Source organism: Odontesthes bonariensis, chromosome 6 (genome assembly GCF_027942865.1).
Source record: "Odontesthes bonariensis isolate fOdoBon6 chromosome 6, fOdoBon6.hap1, whole genome shotgun sequence".
NCBI classification, from domain to species: Eukaryota; Metazoa; Chordata; class Actinopteri; order Atheriniformes; family Atherinopsidae; genus Odontesthes; species Odontesthes bonariensis.
The window spans coordinates 18,547,327-18,572,740 of record NC_134511.1 but is presented as its reverse complement, the minus strand read 5'-3'; the positions used below and the strand labels follow the sequence as shown (position 1 = coordinate 18,572,740).

Sequence of the window (25,414 nt, the reverse complement as noted above, 5' to 3'; positions counted from 1 at the left end):
GCACAGACTTGGGTTGTTTTTCGATGTCTGTTAACAATTACTAGGCCATGATTGATTCTCCCAAAACCAATGAAAGACTTAAGTAAAGCCTAAGATGGTCAAAACACAAGAGACAAACAAAAAAAAAAAGTTGAACTGAGGGATACCCGCATACAAAAAAAAAAGAAGTCTGATCTAAGAAAATAATAAGTTAAAAGCAACTACACTCAAACCTGGTGTTCTGAAAGCATGCATTAAAGAAAGATGCTATTTCAGTTTTTTGCAGAAAAACATCCCAAGAAAACTGGGGATGATTTGATACTTTAAGATGTTGACTTGAATAATATAAGCAAAAGTCAACCAAGTTAGAAAATCAGTTTTAGAATATATTTAACGACCAACCAATGTGGACAACCATTTAACGAAACCCTTTTTAACCGCTGTATTTTCACCACTGCAGACTTTCTGTCTTTGTCGCCTATCGTATTAATCTCACAACACTTTCCAATGATGTCAAAGTAAAGTACTTCAGAACATCTATAAGATTTTTCTTTCCTTTTCTTTTCTTTTTTTTAACTATTTGACCATAGCTCAGGAAAAAGAGGAAGATGACAAGGAGAAGGACAAGAATAATCGCTGCGGCTTTGGTGCTTGGATGATGAATGATTCTGTCAATCATCACAATCAAGAAGAATCGTAAAGATAAAGATGGGCATTATTGTGACAAAACTACTTTCATCTTGAAGTTAAAAAGGATAGAGAATAACAACCAGCGCCAGTGAATAGCAAAAAACATATTTCGAAATTATAAAGCAGCAACAGTGGCTCCGGGGCATACCTGTGGTTCACCATGTTTGAATCACTAAACATACACATCAAAGATTTAGCTCTCATACAGTTCTGTCCTCTGGCCCTATAATATTACTCTCTCATGCTTTACTTATCTGTCATCAACTCCAAGAACGTGCCATGTTACTGCAGCACTGTGTGGTCTCTTTGCTAGTACAGGATGTCAAGAAACAGACCAATTGAGTTAATGACTATCTCACACACTGCAGCCTGCAGCGATGTGGCTGTACCCAGAATTTATAAACCCTGTGAGAACGCTCAGATGTGGAGAGGAGAGGCAGACAGGGAGCTGAAGCAAAGACACAATATGAAAAAGACAAATATTTGATGTATCACTCAAATCTAATGAGGAAAAAAAAATACATGTGGCTACGAACAGCACGCATGGGTTGCTGAAAATACAAAGTAGAAAACGTAGAAAATACATGGTATTTGGAAGCCATTTAGTGTGAGAATCTTGGTCCATTATGAATGCAGCACAAAAAACAATGCTGGGGAGAGCAATATCAGACGAGGCTAACAGAAAACAGGCTGCACTCTGCATTCCAGTATAAGCAGCTCAACACACAGACACAGGGGGAGACAGTGACAGACCATCTCTGGCCTAAAACCCCACATCTGCCCCGCTCCCCCCCCAGATGGGCTGAGTTGTGGTGAAAAAGTGTTTTGTGCTTTCCACCATTCCCATCGTCTGTGGTAAGTGGAAGTATTTCTGAAGACAAGAGAAGAACAAAAAAGGGAAGCCGCAGAGATAGCTACAGTTGATTGCACTCAGACGTTTTGGTATTAAATGATACAAATGCCTCTTTTGAGGCATTTGTGAAAGAATAAAAGGAAAAATGAAGGCATTTTCATTTTTTTCCCACAACTTACTTCAGCTAAAATGAACATCATCATCTGTTTCAGTAAATAATAAAGGCAAGAAATAGAATTAAATTCAAATTCAACTTAAAGTTTGCTGTGGTTGATAAGGCAGAACTCACATGTGAAATGGGCAACAATTTCAAAATGTTTGTGCTAAAACTATAACTAATAATCATATAACTTAAACTGTACTTGTGAAAAGGTACCGGAGGTTTTCTGCCGAGCCCGCAAATGATCAGGAGTAAGATCAAAATTAGCATGCGTTTGTTTTATTGTTAAATGTCATGATGATTTCTTTTTTTTTGTTTAAATGAAAGGAGCCAGTAGTACAGATTACAGAACAGATGAAGAGTTGTCACTAGGTAGGCTGGAACAAAAAAAAAGATTTGCAAATACACTATATTGCCAAAAGTATTTGCTCAGCTGCCTTTAAACGCATATGAACTAAGTGACATCCCACTCTTAATCCATAGGGTTTACTATGACGTGACAGCTATTACTGTGTGTTTTCCTGTGGGTCTTGCCATTTCCTCACCTTCACCTCAACTCAACTCAGTCTCTCTTCTGTCTAGTTATCAGCTCCACTCCTTTCACCTGTGTCCACCTATCCTCAGCTGTATCTTGTCACCAATCACTCTCCCCACAGTATTTAGTCTCCCAGTTTGTTCATAGCTTTTGTCAGATCTTCACCGTCACTGATCTTGTCTACTCAAGTTCTTGGTCTTCATGTCAGGTTTGTTTGTTCTTGGATTTTTGTTTGATCTTTTTTGTTGTTTGGTGTTCTGGCTCTGCTGTGTTTTTTTGAATAAACCAAATTTTATCTGCATTCGGGTCCTCTCACCTTCTCGTCTACGCCTCGGACCGTGACAATAACAGCTTCAACTCTTCTGGGCAAGCTTTCCACAAGGTTTAGGAGTGTATTTATGGAAATTTTTGACCATTGGTGGGGTCAGATACTGATTTTGGACGAGAAGGCCTGACTCGCAGTCTCCGCTCTAATTCATCCCAAATTAGAGCCTATCTCAGCTGTCATTGGGCGAGAGGCGGGGTACACCCTGGAAAGGTCGCCAGTCCATCACAGGGCCACACAGAGACAAACAACCATCCATGCTCACAGTCACTCCTTGGGACAATTTAGTCACCAATTAACCTAACATGCATGTTTTTGGGTAGTGGGAGGAAACCGAAGTACCCGGAGAAAACTCACACATACACGGGGAGAACTTACAAACTCCACACAGAAAGGCCCAAGCCGGGATTCAAACCAGGAACCCGTGCAGGCCCCCAAAGCTACATATTCCATCTGAGTAACAATCATTGGGAAAAGGTATATCTCAGTCATGTAAATACCTCCAAGTCTCCAAACAACTTTAAAAATAAATCTTTTCATCATCCCATATGCCACACGCACCTCTGCACATTTTGCAAGCACAGTACATCATATATAAAACACATGTCCACACAGAAACACGGGAAAACAGATGCAAACACTACTGCGCACACATGCACTCTGCTTCCCCTCTTACGGGTCAAAGACCATCTGGCAAATTCAAGGTTTACTTTCAAGGCACTGTTTTAATTAGCAAGATGTTTTATTAGATGAGAAATTAATCAAAGCAATGCAAACACACAGTTAATCTGGCAAAAATGTGAAGGTTCCACATTGTTTATCAAGAGCCATCTGTGTGAACCCTCTCAAAGTTGAATATTGCAGAATCTTTTCTTCCCTCTGTTCTCTTTCCCTCCTTTGTGTGTGAGCCTAGAGAACGCACAGTGAGAAGGATCAGCAAACTGTAATATAAAGGCTGATCCTTCTCTGGTGACAAGAGGCAGTGAAACAGTCACTTTTAATTTGATTTTAAAATATGTTATACAGTTTGAGGCACAAAGACGTAGGCCAAGAGGGACACAATCTACTTCATTCATCATCCATGTCCAATTGGGGAGGGGGGGCAGAGTGCTGGCAAGCAAAGTCCTATTAAAAGCAAATCAGACAGAAAATCTCTTCAGCAGCCCAAAGGCAGTCAAAGAAAGATTCTTTTAACAGTAATTGTTAAAAGAATGGTGCGTAATTGCCAAGTAATCTGTATGTCAAGTCGGTCCAGAACAATTCAAGACAAACAGCAAACAGACCAGATCTGAATATGAAAGTTAGCATGTGGAGGACATTTAGCAGAAAATACACTATTACATATAACAGAATACAAGTATAACATCAGTAAATGGTCTGGATAGTTTTGAGTGTTTGTCTCCACTTTTACAAGCGTCAGTTTTTGTGTGCCGTGTTTCTTGTGTGCTTATTTAGTTGCACTTGCTATGTCTCATGTAATTCTGTTGTTTTTGCCTCAAAGGAGACATGAAGACCACTCCATTAATGACAGCATTTATTTGGTTGTCATGAAGGAGTAACAAAGTCACCACCAATTGAAAAAAAACAAAAAACTCTTATCACTTTGGGGATGCCTAGAAAATATGTTGGCCAGCCAGTACGGTTACCACCTGACTTAAGTGGACTGCTGTCCATGTCACATTAAATGCACAGGAGAGGAATAGTTATCGACTGAGGTATGTCAGCTATCACAACATGTGAGAAAACATTCAAGACATTCTGCTGTTTCTAACCTTTTCCGTGGGAGCTTATTGTACACGTAATTACAGCTGCACCGATGTAATCTTTAGGTTACTAGAGTGGTGATTTGTTTGATAACGATGTGGTTATAAATTCAGGATTTTATTAGAGCAGAGCGTCAGTCTGGAAATGCTTTGAGCCACAAGTTGACACGTAGTTTAAATGGGCGGATTTTCTGTAACAATCTCTGAAGTTTTCAACCCACTGACAAAAGAAAAAGAAAAATACATGAATAAGAGCAGCTTTATTGGGAATTTGGCTCAGCTCAGATTTGTAAAGTACTGTTTTGTCAAAGACCAAGTATTGAGTCTCACCATCTTTATCTTCACACAACTTCTAAATCATGCTGCATTCGCAGTACCTCGAAGGTGGGATGTTGAACAGCAAATTCTTATCATTAGTTATAAAGTTCACTTAACTTCTTAATGTTTAATGCCTTTAAAATCTTAAACAAAACACAAAGGAATGTATCGACAGTGAAGCTCAGAGTTTATTGAGCTTACATGCGATTTAGGAATATAACACGATTTGTTCTATTACCAACCTTTTGCCTCCATTGGTCAGCTGTTACATTACTTTAGTGTTTACTGAGGAGTGATGTTTGAATAACCAAAAACGACAAAGGACTCACAATGACTTTGTGCCCAAAAGAAAGACCAATAATACCCGTCTGTGGCCAAGCAAGAGAAAGCCAAGTATAGGTTTGCAGTGGTGGGAGTTCTCGGGCTAGTTAATGTACGCTCTCATCCAGCAGTAACGTGGTTCAGGGATTATCAAGTGTAATTATTGTCCATATTTACAGCACACATTACAGAAGAGAGGGGTGGAGTTGACTCAGGTGGACAACCCAACACCTGGTGCAGAGTCATTTAGTGCTGGTCTGAATGTCGCCTAAAACACTTTTCCATTGCACTAAAAAGCCTGATGTTAGTAGGTGTAAGCAGGTTTTTTTTTTTTAACTAATGTAAAAAGGGCTTTACGTACAAATAAAAAGCACTAAAAATGTACCTTTGCTTTGGGTGTTGCCCTGGCAGAGTAAGAAAAAATTATCATTAATTTTACATGACACACAAAAGTCTCAAAAAATTCTGGTTATATTGTTGTTTGTTATGTAAGAGAAGTGACAAGCAGATAACTCCTGACTCCTGCTTTCTGTTCAAATTAATTTAAATAAAATAACACTTTTTTTTTTTCTTACAGTTTGCGGTTAAAAAAACCCTCATATGTGTGTGTGTATATATATATATATATAAAATAAATAATGTAATTAAAGTATTCTATTGGTATTGGCATTATCTGACCTGAGTTCTGCTTTAGAAGAGATTAAGGTGCTGTTTACACATACCCGGGTATTTTGATAAACGCATATTTTCTAACCTTCGTTTTAAAAAAAAAAAAAAAACTTGGTGCACACAGCCCCGTTTTAAAAAAAAACCACGTCTACAATTATTAAATTATGCCAAGCCTGACGGTGGCAGTGTTAGAACAATGAGAATTCCACACAAGCCAATCAGAAGCCTAATAGAGAACCGCTGACAGGAAGAACTTCCGGATCCTTTTCAAGAAGAAAATATGGCGCCAGGCTCATGTGTGTGGACTGATAGCGAGACTGAGCTACTTTTACACGTTGCGCTGGACTATAAAACTACTAAAGCCGTGAAAAATGTCTTTATTGTTCAATACATTGTATGACTGTAATTTTCAAAATCACACAAGCGAGTATAGCTCTCAACAACAGAAATGCTGCTAGTACCTCCATGCTTGCCAGATAAACAATGAATGGCGTTATCACGCTAGCATCCTGCCAATATGGCGGATAGGGGCGGGGCTCTGTACTATGACGACAACTCCGCATTCCATTCTGAAAACTCCGTTTTCGTCTCTTTCAACCAGTTTACACACAAACGCTAAACGGAGTTTTTAAAAAATCTCCACGTTTGCCAGAGTTTTTTTTTAGCTTCGTTTTCGGAGGAAAAAACTCCGTTTGTGTATAAACGAAAGGCACAAACGAAGGGAAAGGTCTTCGTTTTTCAAAATACCCGGGTATGTGTAAACAGCACCTAAGAACGCTCAGTTCATACCCGTATCCACTGGTTTGCTTTTCTTTCCACAGGATTTCTTGGATGCTCCGAGTACAGTCCCAACAGACACTGGAGGAGAAGCCCTCTGCTTGTATCTGCAGGCAAAACACCAACACACAGCACATTATACCCATGTCAAACTTTTGAAAACCACCACTGATAGAGTGTCCAGATGATGCACTCACCTCCCGCAGTGACGCAAGGGTTCCAGCACAGCCGGCCTAAAAACTGGCCTAGAAAGGGCAGCTTCTTCATAGTTTCCGCTGTGGAGCTCTTAGAGGCACAAAGAATCACAGAGAAGAGAACATTGATTTAATGCTGGACATGTTTTCAATTTTGAATACTCCAATACCTCTGGGAAGGCACATATAGTAATGTTTTTTCCATCCAGCATATTCAACTAAAATATGACAGACGTTAAGCCACTATAAAACTGTATCTTTCACATTTTCACAGTTGTGAAAATGTTTACACCTCATCACCTGTTCTAACCTCTTCTGTTTTTCTCTTTTAACAAAGCAACAATAAGCCACAGCACTAGACATTACAAGATACAAACAATGGCGGTCATCACTCTACTGAATGTGTGTGGGGGACAACTTAAGTAACAGACACAGGTGTGCAATATATTGCTCAGGCATCACATTTGTTTCCTGTATTTTGCTCAAGTGATAACTGTCCTTTGAGAGTGTCAGTGGTGTGGGATACAGAAAACATTTCAGAGGCATCAAATTCCCCTCAATGATTAATCCAAACATGGTAGAAAAAAATAAATAAATCAACAAACTCAATGGTGCATGATATATGTGTTAGGCAAGGCCAGAACACACCGGCTTTCTGTACCAGCTGGAGACAAATGTCTTCAATGGATAAAAAAATTGAAAATATTCTTTAATAATTTTATTATTTATGAAGCTCTGTAAGGTCTGTAAACAGGTGTGCATTATTATTTTTGATCCATCTTATTTCTTTCCTGGGTTTTAATAGGAGGCCTGCATTCAGTTCATAGACTCGGACATGCAAAATAAACATCAAAGAGGTGACGCATTACTTAAATTTACAAGCATATCTGCACGTGTGCAGAAATCTTATATACACACCAGTAAAAAAAAATTGGACACACCTACCCATTCAGTCTTAGTGAGCAGCTGTGTCCAAATTTTTGATAGTGTATACATGAGAAATGACTGACTTTTGGACGTGTATCAAAAAAATTTAACCGAACATTTAACTCAAAGTTCTGCTGCAGGAAAGTCCCACACATTCTCCTGACATCTGACATATGCCAGACTACTGTTCCCAAACAGAGTAAGGTCTGCTTACTTCACTGCCATGCAGGGCTGAAAGGATCTGCAGATCATAAACTGAATTACAAGAACTTAATATGCAGCAATTATCTACAGGCAACTAAACAGAAGAGAAAAGGAACACCCGAAGGCAGCGCTTTGGCCTCTAGTTCAGGCAAAAGTGGATGGAGGATTCTGAGTTGAAACATAGTCTTGATAAACTAGACTTTCAGTTACAATTTCTGACGCGTTCAGTTGTCCAAGAAAAGAAACAGAAAAATATGTGAATGAGAGCAGCTTTATTGGGAATTTAGATGTATCAATATATAGACTAAGACAATTTCTCATTTTATGTGCGAAAGAAAAAAATAATAATATGCTCAATCACTCACTCAAGTGATTTCTAATAATTTCTTCCCCAGTTTGAAGTCGGCAATTCTGATTTCGCACCCTCCTATCGAAGTCATGGCCTTGCACCTTCAGAAACAGAAACTTTGATTAAAAGAAGCCCAGTGAAGTGTCCCAACCTGAAAACCTGACACTAACAACCTACCTGCAATTCTACAATTAGAATTGTCTATAATACAATTACCTCCATTATTTCAGCCTTCCTATCTGTGATGCCATGTCGCAACAATCTAGGCCAGTTCAACACATTATTCACAAGGATCGTAATCCACTTTCCGTGGTCAAAACCGTGTGGAAGTATAAGCTCGGTTTTCTACTTGTGCTAGTATGAGCTCTCGAGCTAGGTGCTGTCTGTTCTCTCATGAAGTAAAAACGTGTCAAGATTTATTGAGTGCAATTTATGTCCAGTCTACATTTGCGTGGCAGAATGAAGCAGTAGGACGGATCTCAATTTAGACAACCCATGGAAGAGAGGGGGGTAGTGAAGCTGATTTGACCACTTCACGCCCTAAAACTAGTTGCAAAGAAAAAAAGCTGTACATTTTTCAGTTTAAGAGGAAGAGTTTCGATACCTCTCCGTGATAATTAAACCAAATTATGCCACAAACAGTATGAAAAAGTTTGATTCTATTCAAATATAACACGATTAGTTTTTCTTTTCTTTCAAAATAACTGTTTCATTATAAAAAAAGGAAAAAGCTGAGACAGCTTTAGGCCTTTAAAAAGCATCAGACTGTTAAGAGGACAGACAAACTTGATTCATTCAAGACGATGAGATCACCATTAATGCAAGGCATAATGGGACTAGGCCAAGCAGTGTTTCAGTAAATACCGCCACAATGGCCCGCAACAACACCACTGATGTCTGTTTCACAGCCTTCACACTTCCCATTAATTCATGCTAAATGTTTTGTGTGTGTGTATTCTGATGCAACAGAAAAGGAATGTTCATTTACAATAGAAACTGCCCAATGCTCTGTGACTGCAGGAATTCCTAGAAGAAAAACCCATTACAAAAACAAATTAATTACGACTGACGACCAGGGCAAATTCAGCATCAAAAACTTGCCAACGCGGTCCGTAATTATGAATGGGTTCTAGGCCATGTATCTTGTTTTGATTAGAGAGAAACATCTCAGACAGAAGTGACTGATTATGTACTGATCGAGGAGCCTAATGGGACAAGTTTACAGACAACAATAAAGGCAATGTTAGGGTAACGCTTCTGTCCCTAACACCCGCTGCAATGCAGATGCAGAGTCAGGCATTCAGAGTAAGCCTTACAATAAACGGCAAAGTTTCTATGGTGAGGTCAGAAATGCAAACTTGGACGCATTTTCGAATGCCCTACTCATCCATCTTCAATCAGTCCTACAAGATTCTCTGATACAACAAACAAGTAGAAACTCGGATCCAACCAAACTGCTCCTTTACAAGGACTGAAATGTGACAAAATCAGCACATTTCCTATCTTGTCACTACAATTATGAAGGGCAGCACAGAGATAGAAAACATCCTCCACCGTTAAACCATGTATAAACTTGGAAATTAATAATAGGAGTATTTCTCATCTTGGGACATTAGCCACAGGAAAGCTGTAAAGTCATCAAAGGATGCAAAATGCTGCCAAGAAGCAGTCTATCCTCAGCTGGTCTTTTACGAGCTCACCGCCAGTAAAAAAGGATTTCAACCCAATTAAGCTATACCATTCTGTTTCTTTGTATCTTTCTTTGTATCTGCTCTATTATTCTACGCACACCGACACCTCTGCATGACGTACACCCAGAATAATGGTAACAGGAAAAGGAACAGACAGAGAAAAATAACTACCAGTCAGTGCTCGATCTATAAAAAATACACTGGCTGGTGCCAAATCATCCAGAGACACTGGAACTGATTTGATCATTACCTTCGTGTTACAGTAAAGTATAAGAAGTGTATGGAACTCAAATTAAAATTTGCAACGGTACCATAGTGGCAGCTGTAGCTCAAGAGGAAGAGCAGTCGCCTAACAATTGGAAGGGCGGTAGTTCGACTTCCGACTTCTCCGGGCCACATGTCTAAGTGTCCTTGGGCAAAATACTGCTTACCGAAGCGTCCATCGGTGTACGAATGCGTAGAATGCCCTGTGTAGCATGCTGTATGAGAGTGTGAGTGAATGGGTGAATGTGGCATGTCGTGTGAAAGCGCTTTGAGTGGTCACCTAGACAAGAAAAGTGCTACACAAGTGCAGTCCATTTACCATTATGACGACTATCGCATAAAAATAGTTCTGAGAAATCATGTAAGAAAAGAAGTATATCACATGATAAAAGAAAGTTTTTTAGATGCAGGGAGATGGAGTCCCGACCAGAGTAAAACTGAAATCTCAGAGTACTGCAGCCCTTCTGTCCTCGGCCCCTTTCCCAGATTTTGCTGGGCCTGATATGGGGATACATTAGGTTAGCGCTTGAGGTCCCAATGCGCCTATTACCTGACTAACTCAACATTGCAGTGCTGCCAGCCAGACATACACAGCCTCTGCACCGCACAGAGCAGCTTCTGTTAGCAGGAACCTACTGTTGCTTGACTTAGTGTTTAAGCCCTGGTTCCATCAGATTGAGCTTGTGAATGTTTGGGGCATTTGTAATAGAATTGCATGGATATTAATCAATTTTGTGCAGCATTAATCAGATGACTGCTGTTCAGCATAATGTATTAAATGTTCCAATTTATTTCATGAGGCGAGATGTGTTGATCTTGGAAGAACAGGCCTTGAAGTGTACATGGAACATTAATTAATTAATGGACAGTTAGCAAATATGGTGCAGGAACAGAACTAACCGAATTCATCAAGTGCGCACATATCACAAAAATCCCGATAAGAACATGAGCTTAACTATTCACTAAATCTACTTACCATATTGTTAATGTAGATAAGGAGTTGCTGGAGGAAATTTCCCAGTCTGTTCAAGTGCAGGCAGGTGTCTTTCTGAGTGTGTGGACTGTCAGCCTCGCCCCAAGCCACTGCTTTGTCCAGCCAGAACTGCATCTCCTGGACATTCAGCAGGCTATGCGGCTCTGCTGCTTGTTGGAACTTGCTCACTGGCTCCAGGTCAGTCATTTGGCTGCTTGTCCAGGCTGCTTTACATGGACGATGAGAGAAATCCTAGGAAACATAAACAACAAGACCTCTGTCAAATATAAAAAGAAATCGAAAATAGTATTTCATGTTCTCTGTACTTTATCATTCTTTCATGTGTGATCTGAATCATATAATTATTGAGGTGGGACATATGTGAAACATGATGTACTGTACATATACATAGCACATATGGAACTTTTGAATGCCTTTTGTGTTTTTTCCTGGGTCCCTTTTGGTTTTGATTAAAATCCATTGCCTGTTTTACACTAGCTCACTTAGTTGGCTCTTTAATACACAATTATGGAGAAAAGACCATTTGTTGGACCAGAACAGTGTATAGATTAATTTTTTTTTGGTGATAAACCTTAGGACTGAAAAACCAAAGCCACCATTTCATTGTGTAAGAGCAAATCATGGAGCTACATTTTCCAGTGTCGAGGGGTTCAGAATGATGAAGTCAGTTATGAGCTAATTAGATTCAGGACGAGCATAAGTCTGATACTATACAGTAGAATGACAAAAGCACAAGCCAACAGTGGACCAGCAGTCCAAAAGCAAGATATATCGCTTATTAAGAAATAAGGTAAATAAAAGACATCCAAAATTATAACTTGAGAATGAAAATTATTGGGTATTCATCACATCATCTTATGAATTGAGAGAATATTGTTATTTTTAATCAACATGAAGACAGCAGTCCTTGGCAAACATATTCTCACTATAAATAAGTCTTTCTTAATCTGCAAAAAGTAAATTATATCTGTAATTACAAATACAAAAAAAATTATATATACATATGAATAGCATATTTGTATATGCCATACAGTAATATAAATTAATCTGGACAAACCATTGTCAGATGATAAAATCAACCTGCTAATGCAACTGCTGGGCATTATTTTAGTATGTGGACATGTGGCCTGCATCACTCATCACTTCCTATGAGAGCACTGGTGGCTAATGCAATAATCGGTGGAATTAATAATTAAAAGAAAATAAATTGAGGCAAACTGCGCTAATCTGGTTATTCTAACTTCTTATTACCGCAATTTAATGATCAAACTCTGAAGCTCCAGGCAAACAAGCCCTCTCCCACACATTCACGAAGGCCTACTGAGAAATAAACAGTACATTCTTCAACTTTTATGAAGATGGAGAAAAAAACGTGGGGGGCAGATCCCAAGGGTGTGTGTGAGGATGTGTTTCATGTCCGTATATATACAGCCTGAGAATGGTCTATGTGTGTATTTGTTGTTTTTTGCTATAATGACAGGTCTGTGTGGGACACCACAGGGTTGTATTTTACGATCACCTCGTTACACACGATTTGTTTAATGTCTTGCCATCATCTCTGCTGGAAAGCCCCTATGGCACGCTGATGTGAATATACAAATACTCATTTTCAGGGAGGAAAAAAGCCAAACAAAATTAGGAACAAACGCCTCTTGTTGACTTGCCTGTTAGGGGCTCCATTTTTAGTAGAGCTGAGGTAAATAAAGAAAAATATGTTCAGCACACAAATAACAGTCTCACACAAAGTCTCTGTCCAACAGTCACATGTACATTCATAAACATACATATGCTGTAGTAAGTTAAACAACATTTTCGATGAAACGGATGTCATACAAATATGTACATGAACACACTCGTCGGCAGCTCGAGTGTTGGCTGAACACATTTTGGAGCAGGAACGAGATGTGACTGGTCAAATATTATCTTTTTTAAGATTTGTTAAACTAAGCTTGTGGACTTTGGGTTTCACTGAGTTTGCTGTTCTAATTATGAGATTGTTGACATTATTTCAATATAACCAAATCAGTTAAACATCACTTTCTGCAAATGTACTTTTTTAGCAGCAGTATGCAGTATTTAAAAGGATGTGGATTAAATGTACAGTCAGTCATTCTACTTCAATGAACTTTCTGTCTAATTCATAAAATATCTCCCTGGGATCTACTAGCTGTACATCATAATGGGTGACCTGAAAAAAGAATTTCAGTGTTTGCACACAGCTTGGTTCAGAAAGAATCCCACAATTCTGTGGACCCACCAGCAATATGCTTGTGCTAAGAAAATAGTAAAAAAAAAAAAGTTTAAAAACCCTTAACCCCATCATTATTTGGAAAGGACAGTTTGTGGAAAGCATCTCACAGCCTTGAATTGCCATCGTGGGAGAGCCCAAGACCAAGACTGCAGACAGACGAATGTATGATGCCACATCTACAGTTCTCCAGTGGTGATGTTCTGATCAAGGATATCCAGATAAAGCTGAACGTTTTAAAAATGTGTCATCACAGGATAGCAAATTTTTAAAACTGGAGAGACAGCTATGAATGGCAGTTATGGCAGACTCTCGAATAAGCCACCACCACAGAGTATCTGGCAATGATATCCTAAGAATTCATATTAGTAATAAATTGAATAACCAATTACAGACTATTTTTTTTTTTTAGCCAATCAATCTACCCATTTTAACTTTTAATTGCAGCTATGCTTATCACAACTTCTCAGAGGCAAAGCGACTCGATTATTCGAGATATATTGTCATACACACCAAAAACCACTAAGAACAACAAAAAAATAAAAAATGAGACGCTGACAAGATTAATTAAATAAAAAAACAATCTGCTCCTGTCTAACAGCATTCCCACGAACAATAATACAGATTACGACGTCTGTGTGAAATAGCTGCCCTGCACCACACGATGTCGGTATTCCCTCCACTCTAGTTACTCATGCTTCAAAACTGAACAATGCAAACATAGCCTCAAAGTACAGCTGTAGTTATATATGTCCGTGTCAAAGAATGTCATAACTACGTGGATACAGCACATAAAGTGAAGCTGTCATCCTTCTTTGCCTGGAGCAGGTCTTATTTTCGCTGTTAGCTTGTTAGCACCTTAATCACTCCAAAGTCGTTTAACCGTTGTCAACGGAAGTTTCAAAATGTGGACTTACAGTTAAATAAGACGTACGGCCATCACAATGACACATCCCCAGTGCAGAATTTAGTTACACTCATTCATTTTCCACGTCCTCATACGATAAAACAAGTTCTTCTAACCGCCAAGTAAACAAACTAAACTTCCCTCTTCTCTCTTTGGTTCCGTGTATGGAAAAAGACCATTGGCTGAGAGCGACATCGTACGCATACGCCATGTTAGTGCTGCCTGCTGGGAAATTGAGTCATCTGGTTTAATAGAAGAACCCGTACATACTCATGTGAGGCTATTATAGAGCGTGATTTGATGGCCTTCCACAGTCTTTACATGAATAAAAAACGCACAATAATTCTCCAAAGACCTTTAAGATTTGTTTGATCATTTTCAATCATGTTGATTGAAATAAAGGGTAATGACAAAATAGCAGGAGTTCCCATCAGTTTATTACGGCAAGATGAACAGTATGATTCAAAAATCACCTGATCACCTAAAAATAGCCTAGTTCATTATTAATTACAATGACACAAAAATGAAATGGCAATTGAAATAGAACATATCTTATTCCACAATACATTTTTTATTTAGTCAGAATCCTCAGTTTGATTAATGTTGATGTCCTTTGCTTTGAGATAAACAAGTTATTAGCTTATTGTAAGCTGAAAAGGTTCAAATTACTTAGCGAGGACATGGAGCAATGACTATGTTTAGTCTTTGCAGTGGGAAAATGTGTCCACATTTGAAAATAAACACCTACCCCCTTCATATGTTACCCCAGTTGGTATGCAACCGTGGCAGCATGTACCCGTTTCAGTTCACATCTGAGTGACATTGTTCGTTTGTGGCCAATGTTTTAGGAGTGAGCATCAAGAGGTTGAAGTAGAGTGCATACCATGGTCATGAATTCAGGGGTCTCAGAGCGTGGCCCTCTACAGTGCAAAGCAAACTTTGAGAGGTTCCCGGCCTGCATGGCTTGCACTGACAAATCACCCAGAGGCTCCAGTCAGACCCAAAGCAGCCTATAACATACTGTACCAGGAAGCGGTTGTGTTAACATATGTAATGCCATGTGTGTGAGTTGTGCACATAAATATATGTGCATATGTGCATGGGGGCCTGCATCAGATATAGGTAATATGCTTTTTGTAACTGAACATGCTCACTTTATTTCAGTAAATGCACGTCTTGTATCTGTGTGTGGTCAAGTGGTTGTTAATGCATGCCATTAGTACTAGAAATACTTACTTAATGCTGTATATAAAAGTACAAGCTGTGGTTCGTGCTGCACTGTATGTGTGCACAGTTTGACTGTCATAGTGAGGCACTGCAGTCTTCAAGATGGGAATGCGTTTAAAGTGGTCTTGTGGCTCCATATTAGACTTCAGAATTTCTGTGGTAGGAAACCCCAGGCCTGTGGATTTTGGTATAAGCTAGCAGCAGTGTGTGCACAGGTGCGTGCACATATGGTGGGTGTGCGTAAGTTTTCCCCTCTTGTGGATTAGTGATTGTGGCCTGTTTCCCTGCACTGAAATAGGACTGAAATTGTGTGTGTTGCAAAAAAATAAAAAAATAAAAAAATAAATAAAGAATTTTTCTAAAATTTTCCTCTAAAGTCTCTCGCACCACATGTTATTTCTCAGATACAGTTAGACAGTTCAAAAGGCTTCTTGTGATTGGCCACTTGTACTGGCATGCTGATAGATTATACAGAAAATGTATGGCACAAGGGGTATTATTTGCAGGATATGGTCTCTTTACATATAGTCTTCACTTATTTTAAATCAAGTCATTTAAGTTCTGAGCTTCTGTAATAATTTACACTCAGAAAAGTGACATGTTCTACTAAATGCAAAAGAAATGTTGTATCTTTACTTCTAATCAGGTGCTACACAAACTACAGTGAATCCTGTACTCTGTTTTGCACCTTAATTGTACATAATATAACATTCCATCCTGAAGTTGGAGAACCATCATATATGATAAATGTATCAATGTCCAATGAAAACAGCTGTTGAATTCATAAAAGTGGCCCAGGTTCACTGCCAACTCCACCCTGATATCCAGCATAGGCCAGCATGTAGGTCAACCAGGGCTAGATCACTCTGCGTGCAGGGTGCTGTGTGTGTATCTGTGTGTTCAAGTCTTGTAAAAACATCAGTATATGGGTTTGGAACCAGGTCCCTGGCAATACTCAAAAAAACGAAAGAGAAGGAAAGAAAAACCACTGCAAAAACTTGGGAGAATGTGGTTCGATGCCCAAAGTGGAAACCCACACACTGATGTTTTTGTGTGAGAGTATGTGTGTTTGCCCATGTGTGGCTATTCATGCATGTATGCTTGAATGGGCGCGCATGTGGATTCTAGGGAGCAATGTAGTGTAAACCACGTGTGTTTTTATGTGCTGCTTCGCTGTAACTAATACAGAGCCAAGAGATCGGTTGTCACAAAGTGGGGAAGAAACACATCCATACCTCTCTTCATACGTGTGTGAGTTTCAATGTATGCTTTCAGGTTGGGAGTAGTGCCGTGATCAGAGCCAAAAATGTACGTCTTCGGTTGGGCATCTGTACCAATGGGCTGTTGATTCAAATTCCAGTAGGACTTTTTGATTTGAAAAGAAACTGAATCCTGACATGTTGAAAAAGTGAAACTTTAGATATTTGCTATGTGAGTATTACTGTTGAGATTTTGCTTTCGGGTGAGATTCCTCAAACTTGAATTTATAAATGCATTCACTTATTTAGTCCTTTAAGGCAACATGAAAATAGAGAAAATGTCACCCGGAAAAATGATGGTAACACTGTTTCAGATGAAAATGCTAAATTCATCTTTGAGAGAGCATAAAGTATAAATTCATTTTAAAGAAAGAGAAAAGCATGTGATTCATAATTTTTGAAGTGTGGCCATTTTTTTGGCCTTGTGGTTTGGCCAGAGAGAGATGGAGCTGGCTGGAGAACTTACGTATCAGTCTCTGGATTTTATCCTGGGCTCACTGAAACCTGGAGCTACACAGCTGCTGACAAATTTTTTAAGTTCTGATCCAGACCAAGGCAATTACCGACCTGGCTCTGCGGTTGTGGCCCTATATGACTTGATGCCTTTCTCATTGTACCAGACTCCAGTGTTGCTCTGTTTGATGGCCTGGTTGTCTGTGTGTGCTCATGTGTGAGAGTGTGGGTGTCTGTGTAAGGTATGTCTACTGCCATAACCCAGAGAGGGAAAATACAACCATTGAGACAAGGAGCATTAAGATCAGCGTTACTTCTTGATTCTTACCAATATTATGTATTGTATTGTATAATACTTAAGCATAAAGCCTAAAAAGATTGTGACTGAACCAAATCATCTCTACTACATAGTTGCAATTTCCCAGTTGTGATATGTCTTAACATATGGTGTTTATGCGCAGTGTCACAGATGTAGGCACAAATCTCCAAACTTACCTTTTTCAAAAGAGTTTATACTCACCTCACTAGAAATTTTATTCACTGCTTGTTTATATTTACTCTTTTTGGTCTTTTATAGATATTTATATGAACACTTTATTATTTACCTTTTTTTGCTTAGAAATATGTTACTGACATAGTGTGGTCATTGCTTTACAATTTTTGTATTTTGTATTATTCCTTGACTACGATCTTTTACCTGCTTTATAAAGCAGTAAGCTGCATTTAAAAAAAAAAAATGAAATAAATAAAGATAGATGGATTGAGTGATTTACAAACATGATTCTGGCACCATCTTACCCGCTGGATTTATCTATTGCCTGAAGCACATCTCTTCTCATTTTCTTTTTCTATTGTGAAGAAACTCTTCAGCCTCTTAAAAGTCCGCCTACCTACTCCTAATAGTTTTTCTTCTTTTAAAAATTAGGATGCCTCATGAATAACTTTTATCTTTATGATGATCTACACTTTAATTTTATGAGGGGTTGCCCACAATGCTGAGAGTTTGTTTTTTTTTCATTTCATAATGAGGAGCAACTCTTTGCATTAGGAACTTTTATGAATATGGCCCCTGACTTTAATCCAGTATATATAGTGTGCAAGCGCCTGAAGTGAGCAGTTCATGTGAGGAAACCCACCAACATCCCAGAATTGAAGCTGCTGCATACAGCTGAATGGACTAAAAATGTGCAGGGCAGTGCAGTTACTACTGCAAAATAGAGTCATGCCCAATACTAAAGGCAAAGGATCACTTACTTTTACCATTTAAAGATTTATATTATTGCATCTTTGATATAATCTCTTAAACGTTTACTTATTTGGGTTCTTTATGTCCACTCTTGGAATATGTGTGAAATCTGATGATGTTTTAGACCATATTTTTCATCAAAAAACAATATTCTAAAGGGTTTTTCATTCTTTAACCGTGACTCTACATACTTTAACAATATTTACATTTAACTTGTGTATTCAATGCAAAATCACATACACAGGGAAAAACAAATATAGACTAAAAATCATGACAAATGACAAAAATGTTTGGTCACACATTAACTCCAGCGTAACAGAAGAGATTTAACTGCTTTCAATAAAAAATGCCAACAATAGTTAAAAACTCTGATAACATGTTCCTACACATCTTATTAAGGAAAATGAATTGTACAACAAGGATATTCTCTTTGACTTACTTATTCAGCAGTTGTGAATATAAGCTAAGAAAAGGAGACATGAGTTAATGATTTTTTCCATCTGGGATGCTTGTTGTTTCCAAGTGTGTCTGTATGGAAAAGATGGATGGCCTGCCAACCGTGTGAACTATGAAATCTTTTGATTGTTCAGTATTTCACAGGTGCAGTTTTGTAGTTGATGAGTCAAATGTAAAGAACTTTATTGCACATCAAGCGTTATCTTGAACTCATTAATTATGTCCATGCTCACCCTCATGCATCAAAGCTGGTCAGTTGGCAAACCATGAAATATAGCTTTAAAACCGCCAGCCACTCTACAGCTGGAGGGATGTTTTCCAGATAAATAATTTGAAATAATCTTAGGTTTTGGTGGTTGGAAACAGTAGTTAAAGCATGCCACATCGAATCATTTCAACGTGGTATGTTTGAGCTATTGTTTTTGACCACCAAAAAAACAATATATAGAATTGATATTTTTAGAAAATGTTTCCACTCAGTAATATACTGGAAAACAATGATGTAAGGTGAAGAAAGATAATGACTTGTTGATTTCTCAGCAAATGGAGGTTGAATGAGGACTTATAATTCTCACTACTGTCTCTCTTCTCTGTGTTTCGCTTTCTGCTATGCATTATGAAGCTAATTTTTCCATAGCCATACATGAAAGCCATCAAACTAATTTGTATTTCTGAATGTTGTTTTTTTTTTTTATGAAAAAAAAGACTGTTCCTCATTATGGTGACATTAAAGGCAATGGAGAGGGAAGGAAGAAGATTTTCAGAGTAAATGTAATGTGGCATTAAAAATCTTTAGATACATCTGGATTTCGCAACAAAAATGTAGCTGTGGGAGGATACAAAGGGGAATGAAATTAAGGAGAGGAGAGAAAGATTAAACAATGGGTAATCTGCAGATGTGTCAAGATCTTTGTGTTTTCACGTCTGGAAAATGTATGACTGCAGTTTACCTGGTAAAATAGCACAACTTTTCTTTTCTTTTTTTGTCAGCATTACCTTTTCCCATCTGTATCTTATGATTTTTTAAAAAATTTTTATGACTTTTATAATGAGGTTGACAGGGCTGAGGCGGCGCAAGGCTTGGTTGGTGGATAGCAGACAAAGGTGAAGATTGCTCAGAGGTGGTGGGGATTTTCACAGCTAGAATGGAGATGTATGGCAGAAGCAATGTTGGGGGTACAAAAGTGCAATGCAGTTTACAACTGAGATTGGAAGTGCAGGAGAACACGGATAGTTTCAACAAACAACAAGTTGACAAGAAGATAAACTAGACTAGGGTAGTGGCCATAGCACAAAAGGGGTAGACTTGACAATCAGGCAACTACAAGCTGGAAATCTTGTAGTTTTTCTCTGGTTAAAATTATTATTTTGACACTGTGACCCTGTGATGGACTGGCGTCCCGTCCAGGGGGCACCCTGTGTTTTTAGACAGAGGTTTGCTGTACCAAAATGACGGTAAGATGATGTCGTTTGCAACATGTTGTACATGTCAATCTTGACTTCAAATGATGGCTCTGAAACCAAACATTTCTATCAGACTGAACATCAGTCAAATGCACAACTTACTGTCAAAAACATATTTATATTGGAAACAACAAGTACAAAAACGGGAGGCAAACAAATCCAGATCACCAGACTGAGGTAAAAAAAAAAAACACAGAGGTGGGTCAAAAGGTACTAAGGTCTCACACAGAGGAAGACGAACTGGCAACAGACAAAGAAAATGACTAAATTCACAGAGAAGGAAGGATACGAAAATACAGGAGAAACACATTAGGGCTAGATAGCTTATCACAGAGAAACTTCCCAGGACGTGGACTCTGAAACACGAGACAAGGGTAAGTATTTCAAAATAAAACAATGAAAATAAGAACACAAGCAACATGTGTGTTACATTTTCTGTCTTCTTAATTCTTCCTTCTGTGCCTCTGGTGGGAAGGACTAAGAAGTGAGAGGTAGAAGTCGAGGAGAGTAGTTGATGTGGAAACGAGAGATGAGAAATGAGATGAGGGGAGGAAAAAGATGGGAAGAAAACAAGGGAAAGAGGAGAGGAGGATGACTGGGTCAAAATTACACTGTGAAAATGCATCTGCATCCATTCCTAAATCAAAACAGGAGAGAATACACTTTAGATCAGAACAGGAAAAAGATCAAATGAAATCATATGCAGCCTTTTCACAAAGTGCTTGAAATTAGGGATGTTGTAAATCAAATCTGTTTCCGTCTATCTATGTTGGACTACACTGGAACCAGAGGACACAAAAAAAGGAAAGAAAAAGCCCAACTCAGAGGAGCCTTAAAAGGAAATCCCAATCTAGACAGCCTCCACTGCTTTTCAATGTCTGGTATTAGCAGTCACAAAAAATGTGTGTGAACTTCTGCCTAGAAGAGCAGTTCTTACCTAACACATCCCTTCTTACTTCTTTCACACATGATCACTTGCAGGTTGCTTAAGATTATGCATGGGATCAAATAATTAAAACACAAATACACTCTCCCTGCATCATATCATATCTTTTATGCACAGTTTCATGGCAATTTCATTCCAGGCATTTCTTTAAAGCATTCCTCTTTATTGCTTAGAGAGGATGTTTACGGATTGGCTGAGAAAGGCAGAGAGATTCTGTGACCAATGTGAAACAGCACTGCATGCATATATGCCTGTACACACCATCCCACTCATACACACAAACAGACACATTCCGCATACTGAGAGGTGCACTTTCACATTTTTGACTACTTAACCATCCACGTGACTACACAAATATTCAGAAATTGATCCAAAATGAAGACTTGTTACTGATACTGATACTGTGTTTGTCTGCTATTATGCGTGTCCAACAGGCTCGCCTCAAATATGAATGCTTACATATAACGTAGGTGCTTGTTAAGTAATCAACTAGTAAGATAAGAATCAGCTGAACCTCAGCATTTACTATCAGTCATCATGGAAACTGGCTGCTGTCACGTTTGACCTGTTGATCTACGAAATGTCAAAAGTGAATAGTGGTATAATTTCATTTTTACTCAATAATTTGTCTTTTAAGACCAGGGAAAGTCTAAAAAGTTAAGTTTGTATCATGTTTGACTGATTACCAAAAGTGGGCAAGTAGTTTTGTTTAATTTCTTTTTTACTCTTAATTGTAGTGAACTGTTAAAAGTGGTACAGTCTGTCATTTGTCGTTGTCAAAACGCTAGCAAAAGAAAGGGGTTTTAAATTCTGCGAGGCTTTAAAGTGCTTCCAGCTATTTTGGACCCCAGCAGATCACACTTGACCAGAAAATGACAGTGACTTGGCCTCTAACTCAACTTTGTACTCGTGAGTCATTCATCTACTAAGTTTGTTAACCTGATACCGGAGCTTTGTCTCCATTTCTGCCATTACATACTATATAATGCACACTCATTTGTAGCCACACACTCACACACACATAGACACCTGCTTTCTATTATTCCAGTAGATTGCAGGGAAATTGAGTGGGAGTGTTAAACACAAACACATCCATCTATCTGACCCTCTGTCTACAATAATTACACACTTCCTGCTTTGAAATCCTTCTCCAATAGCTTCCACACCAATAGTGTCTCTGTTTAAATTTGAGTTTCCACTTCTAGGTGTGCAAGTGTTTATGTTTCTTAGGAAGTTTGAAGACACATAAAGCACCAATAGCAAAACACATACTTTGATTAAATATACAACACATATAGAGAAATGAAGGAAAATAAGTTGTGTCATCATACATTTTTAAACAATTTCAGATGTTACTACATAAGTGTGGATGTGTCGGTGTTGTACTCTAAGAAGTTAGTTGAGAAGGGTTGAATCACGATACAATCTACACGTATTTAGGCTTTTCTTACTTATTTTATCTCAGCAAAATTCTAATAACAGTCTAATAACTTTTTTTATGTTGAATTATTAATGCCACTATATGTGTTTGATTTTCTAAAAAAAATTAGGTGAGTTTGTGTATATACACTATATTGCCAAAAGTATTCACTCACCCATCCAAATAATTAAATTCAGGTGTTCCAATCTCTTCCATGGTCTCAGGTGTATAAATTTAAGCACCTCGGCCTGCAGACTGCTTCTACAAACATTTGTGAAATAATGGGTCGCTCTCAGGAGCTCAGTGAATTCCAGCCTGGTACCATGATAGGATGCCATCTGTGCAACAATTGTCGTGAAATTTCCTCGCTACTAAATATTCTACAGTCAACTGTCAGCGGTATTATAACAAAGTGGAAGCGATTTTGAACGATAGCAACTCAGCAACGAAGTGGTAGGCCACGTAAAATGACAGAGCGGGGTCAGCGGGTGCTGAGGCGCATAGTGCGCAGAGGTCGCCAACCTTTCTCTGCAACCTGCAGAGTCAATCGCTACAGACCTCCAAACTTCATTTGGCCTTCAGATTAGCTCAAGAAAAATGCGTAGAGAGATTCATGGAATGGGTTTCCATGGCTGAGCAGCTGCATCAATGCCATACATCATGGAAGAGTCTGGGTTTGGCGGTTGCTAGGAGAACGGTACTTGTCTGACTGCATTGTGCGAACTGTAAAGTTTGGTGGAGGGGGGATTATGGTGTGGGCTTGTTTCTCAGGAGCTAGGCTTGGCCCCTTAGTTCCAGTGAAAGGAACTCTAAATGCTTCAGCATACCAAGAGATTTTGGACAATTTCATGCTCCCAACTTTGTGGAAACAGTTTGGGGATGGCCCCTTCCTGTTCCAACATGACTGCGCACCAGTGCACAAAGCAAGGTCCATAAAGACATGGATGAGCGAGTTTGGTGTGGAAGAACTTGACTGGCCTGCAGAGAGTCCTGACCTTAACCCGATAGAACACCTTTGAGATGAATTAGAGCGGAGACTGTGAGCCAGGCCTTCTTGTGTAAAAAAACCTTGTGGAAAGCTTGAAGTTGAAGCTGTTATAGCTGCAAAGGGTGGGCTGACCTCATATTAAACCCTATGGATCAAGAATGCGAATCACTTAAGTTCATATGCATGTGAAGGCAGATGAGCGAATACTTTTGGCAATGTAGAGTATATGTTCTGGTGTTTCAAACTTAGGGTCACTATCGCTGACAAAGACCATGAAACAATGATACAAAATAGTTTATTGACAAGCTAGATCTGACGATAAGGATGGGATGGGATGAGAGGGTAGAAGAGAAAAGATATGAGAGACTGAGGAACATCAAGAAATACTTGTGAGGAGAAACCAGTAGGTGAGATTCAGAGCAGAGGTATGTCTCAGGAAGCTTTGCCTCCTTGACCCCCTTGTACCTGTAATGTAAAGAGTTAAGTAAATAGAAACAAAATGGATTGTATGAATAATTGGGTTGATTAGATTGGCATAAATTAGAATGAGGAGAAATTGTTTGTGAGAGCTGTGATCTTTGCTCCTTAATCTCAGTATTAAAAACTACACTTAAAGTGGGTAAAGTTTGAATTCTCATTAACATGTGAAATATAACTCTGGAGAGCTCCAGTCAGGCATTGGAGGTCAGTGTTATTATTGTTGATAATATAATCTTTTCTCTCTGTGTCTGTTAACACTGTAGAAGCTCATCTTTGTTCATTCACATCTCATATCAGCACACTATATATTTTCGGTGCATGTGTCTGTGCGTTTATGCAGACTAAGTCTCCCTCTGGGGTCCTCAGAGCTTTCCTCCAGCCCTGTTCCTCATTAGGCATCTGTCATAGTGCCAGAATCAATAAGCACAGATGGAAGAGAAAAAATATCTCTCCGCTCCTCGCCTCTTTATGAATGGACAGATCATTAGCAAATTCCAAAGTGAATACCATCATCACCCAGGAAAGACCCTGAAATTTATTGTATTTTTTGGTAATTTGTCCCCCTATTATTTCCATCATGATCCTCAGTTTAAAATTCTCATCCTTAGTATAAAGTGTTATGTGACAACCACGCTCTAGTTTGGCTTTGCAAAATCTCATATTTGCTCAACACTCCCAGTCACAGATGAAAACATTTAGTTGTTGGTTTCTTTCTTTCTGTCTGTCTTTTCCCCTCTTCTGTCCCCCCTCATCTTAAGATGACGCATCTGTTTCCATACATTGTTGCATGTTTGCTGGCAAAGACAAACTTCAGAGTTTAAACAAAGAGGTGGGTGGTGGATGCTCATTTGGTGCGTGCATGCCACCAGGACTACATTAAACAAAAGGAGGAAAACATAACAGCATCCAACCTCAGTATGTCATCCCCAGTGTAAACGGCTGTACATCATGCTAACATGTTACATGTGCTCAGCCCAGTCGCAGCACTCACACACAGCCGTGTCGGTGCAGGAGCCACAAAAACAAGAGAAGGCAAAGAGGGAGCTGAGAAAGACATGAATAGAGACAAATGGAAAGTAAAGAAAAAGACAAGAACAGTGAAGTCAGATGGCAGCAGAATATAAGTGAAGGAGTGTAGAAAGCTGAGGGCAGGGTAAATGTTTCCAGTATTAGCGGAAGAGAGGGAGATTATGACATGGCTTGGCACAGCTCTGCAGCACTGGTTTATAAAGCAAAGAAAGAGTGGGTGGGTTTTCCACCTCCACAGAATAAATGATGCGAGGGGAAATGGGAGTAAACAACATCAG

At 38.9% G+C, this 25,414-nt stretch overlaps 1 protein-coding gene across 2 annotated transcripts in view; it reads right to left on the bottom strand.

Annotated features, from left to right (window-relative positions):
* The window catches only part of fancc (FA complementation group C), a 29,625-nt gene extending 15,321 nt beyond the window's left edge, over positions 1 to 14,304 (bottom strand). For both annotated transcript variants that reach the window (XM_075467743.1, XM_075467745.1), the window contains exons 1-4: positions 14,179 to 14,304; positions 10,996 to 11,244; positions 6,588 to 6,675; positions 6,403 to 6,497 (exon numbers count right to left, since the gene is read on the bottom strand). In XM_075467743.1, coding sequence (XP_075323858.1) covers positions 6,403 to 6,497; positions 6,588 to 6,675; positions 10,996 to 11,244; positions 14,179 to 14,214 — 468 coding nt within the window. In that variant the 5' untranslated portion in view covers positions 14,215 to 14,304. The remainder of the gene's footprint in view (positions 1 to 6,402; positions 6,498 to 6,587; positions 6,676 to 10,995; positions 11,245 to 14,178) is intronic.
* Positions 14,305 to 25,414: the final 11,110 nt, after the last annotated feature.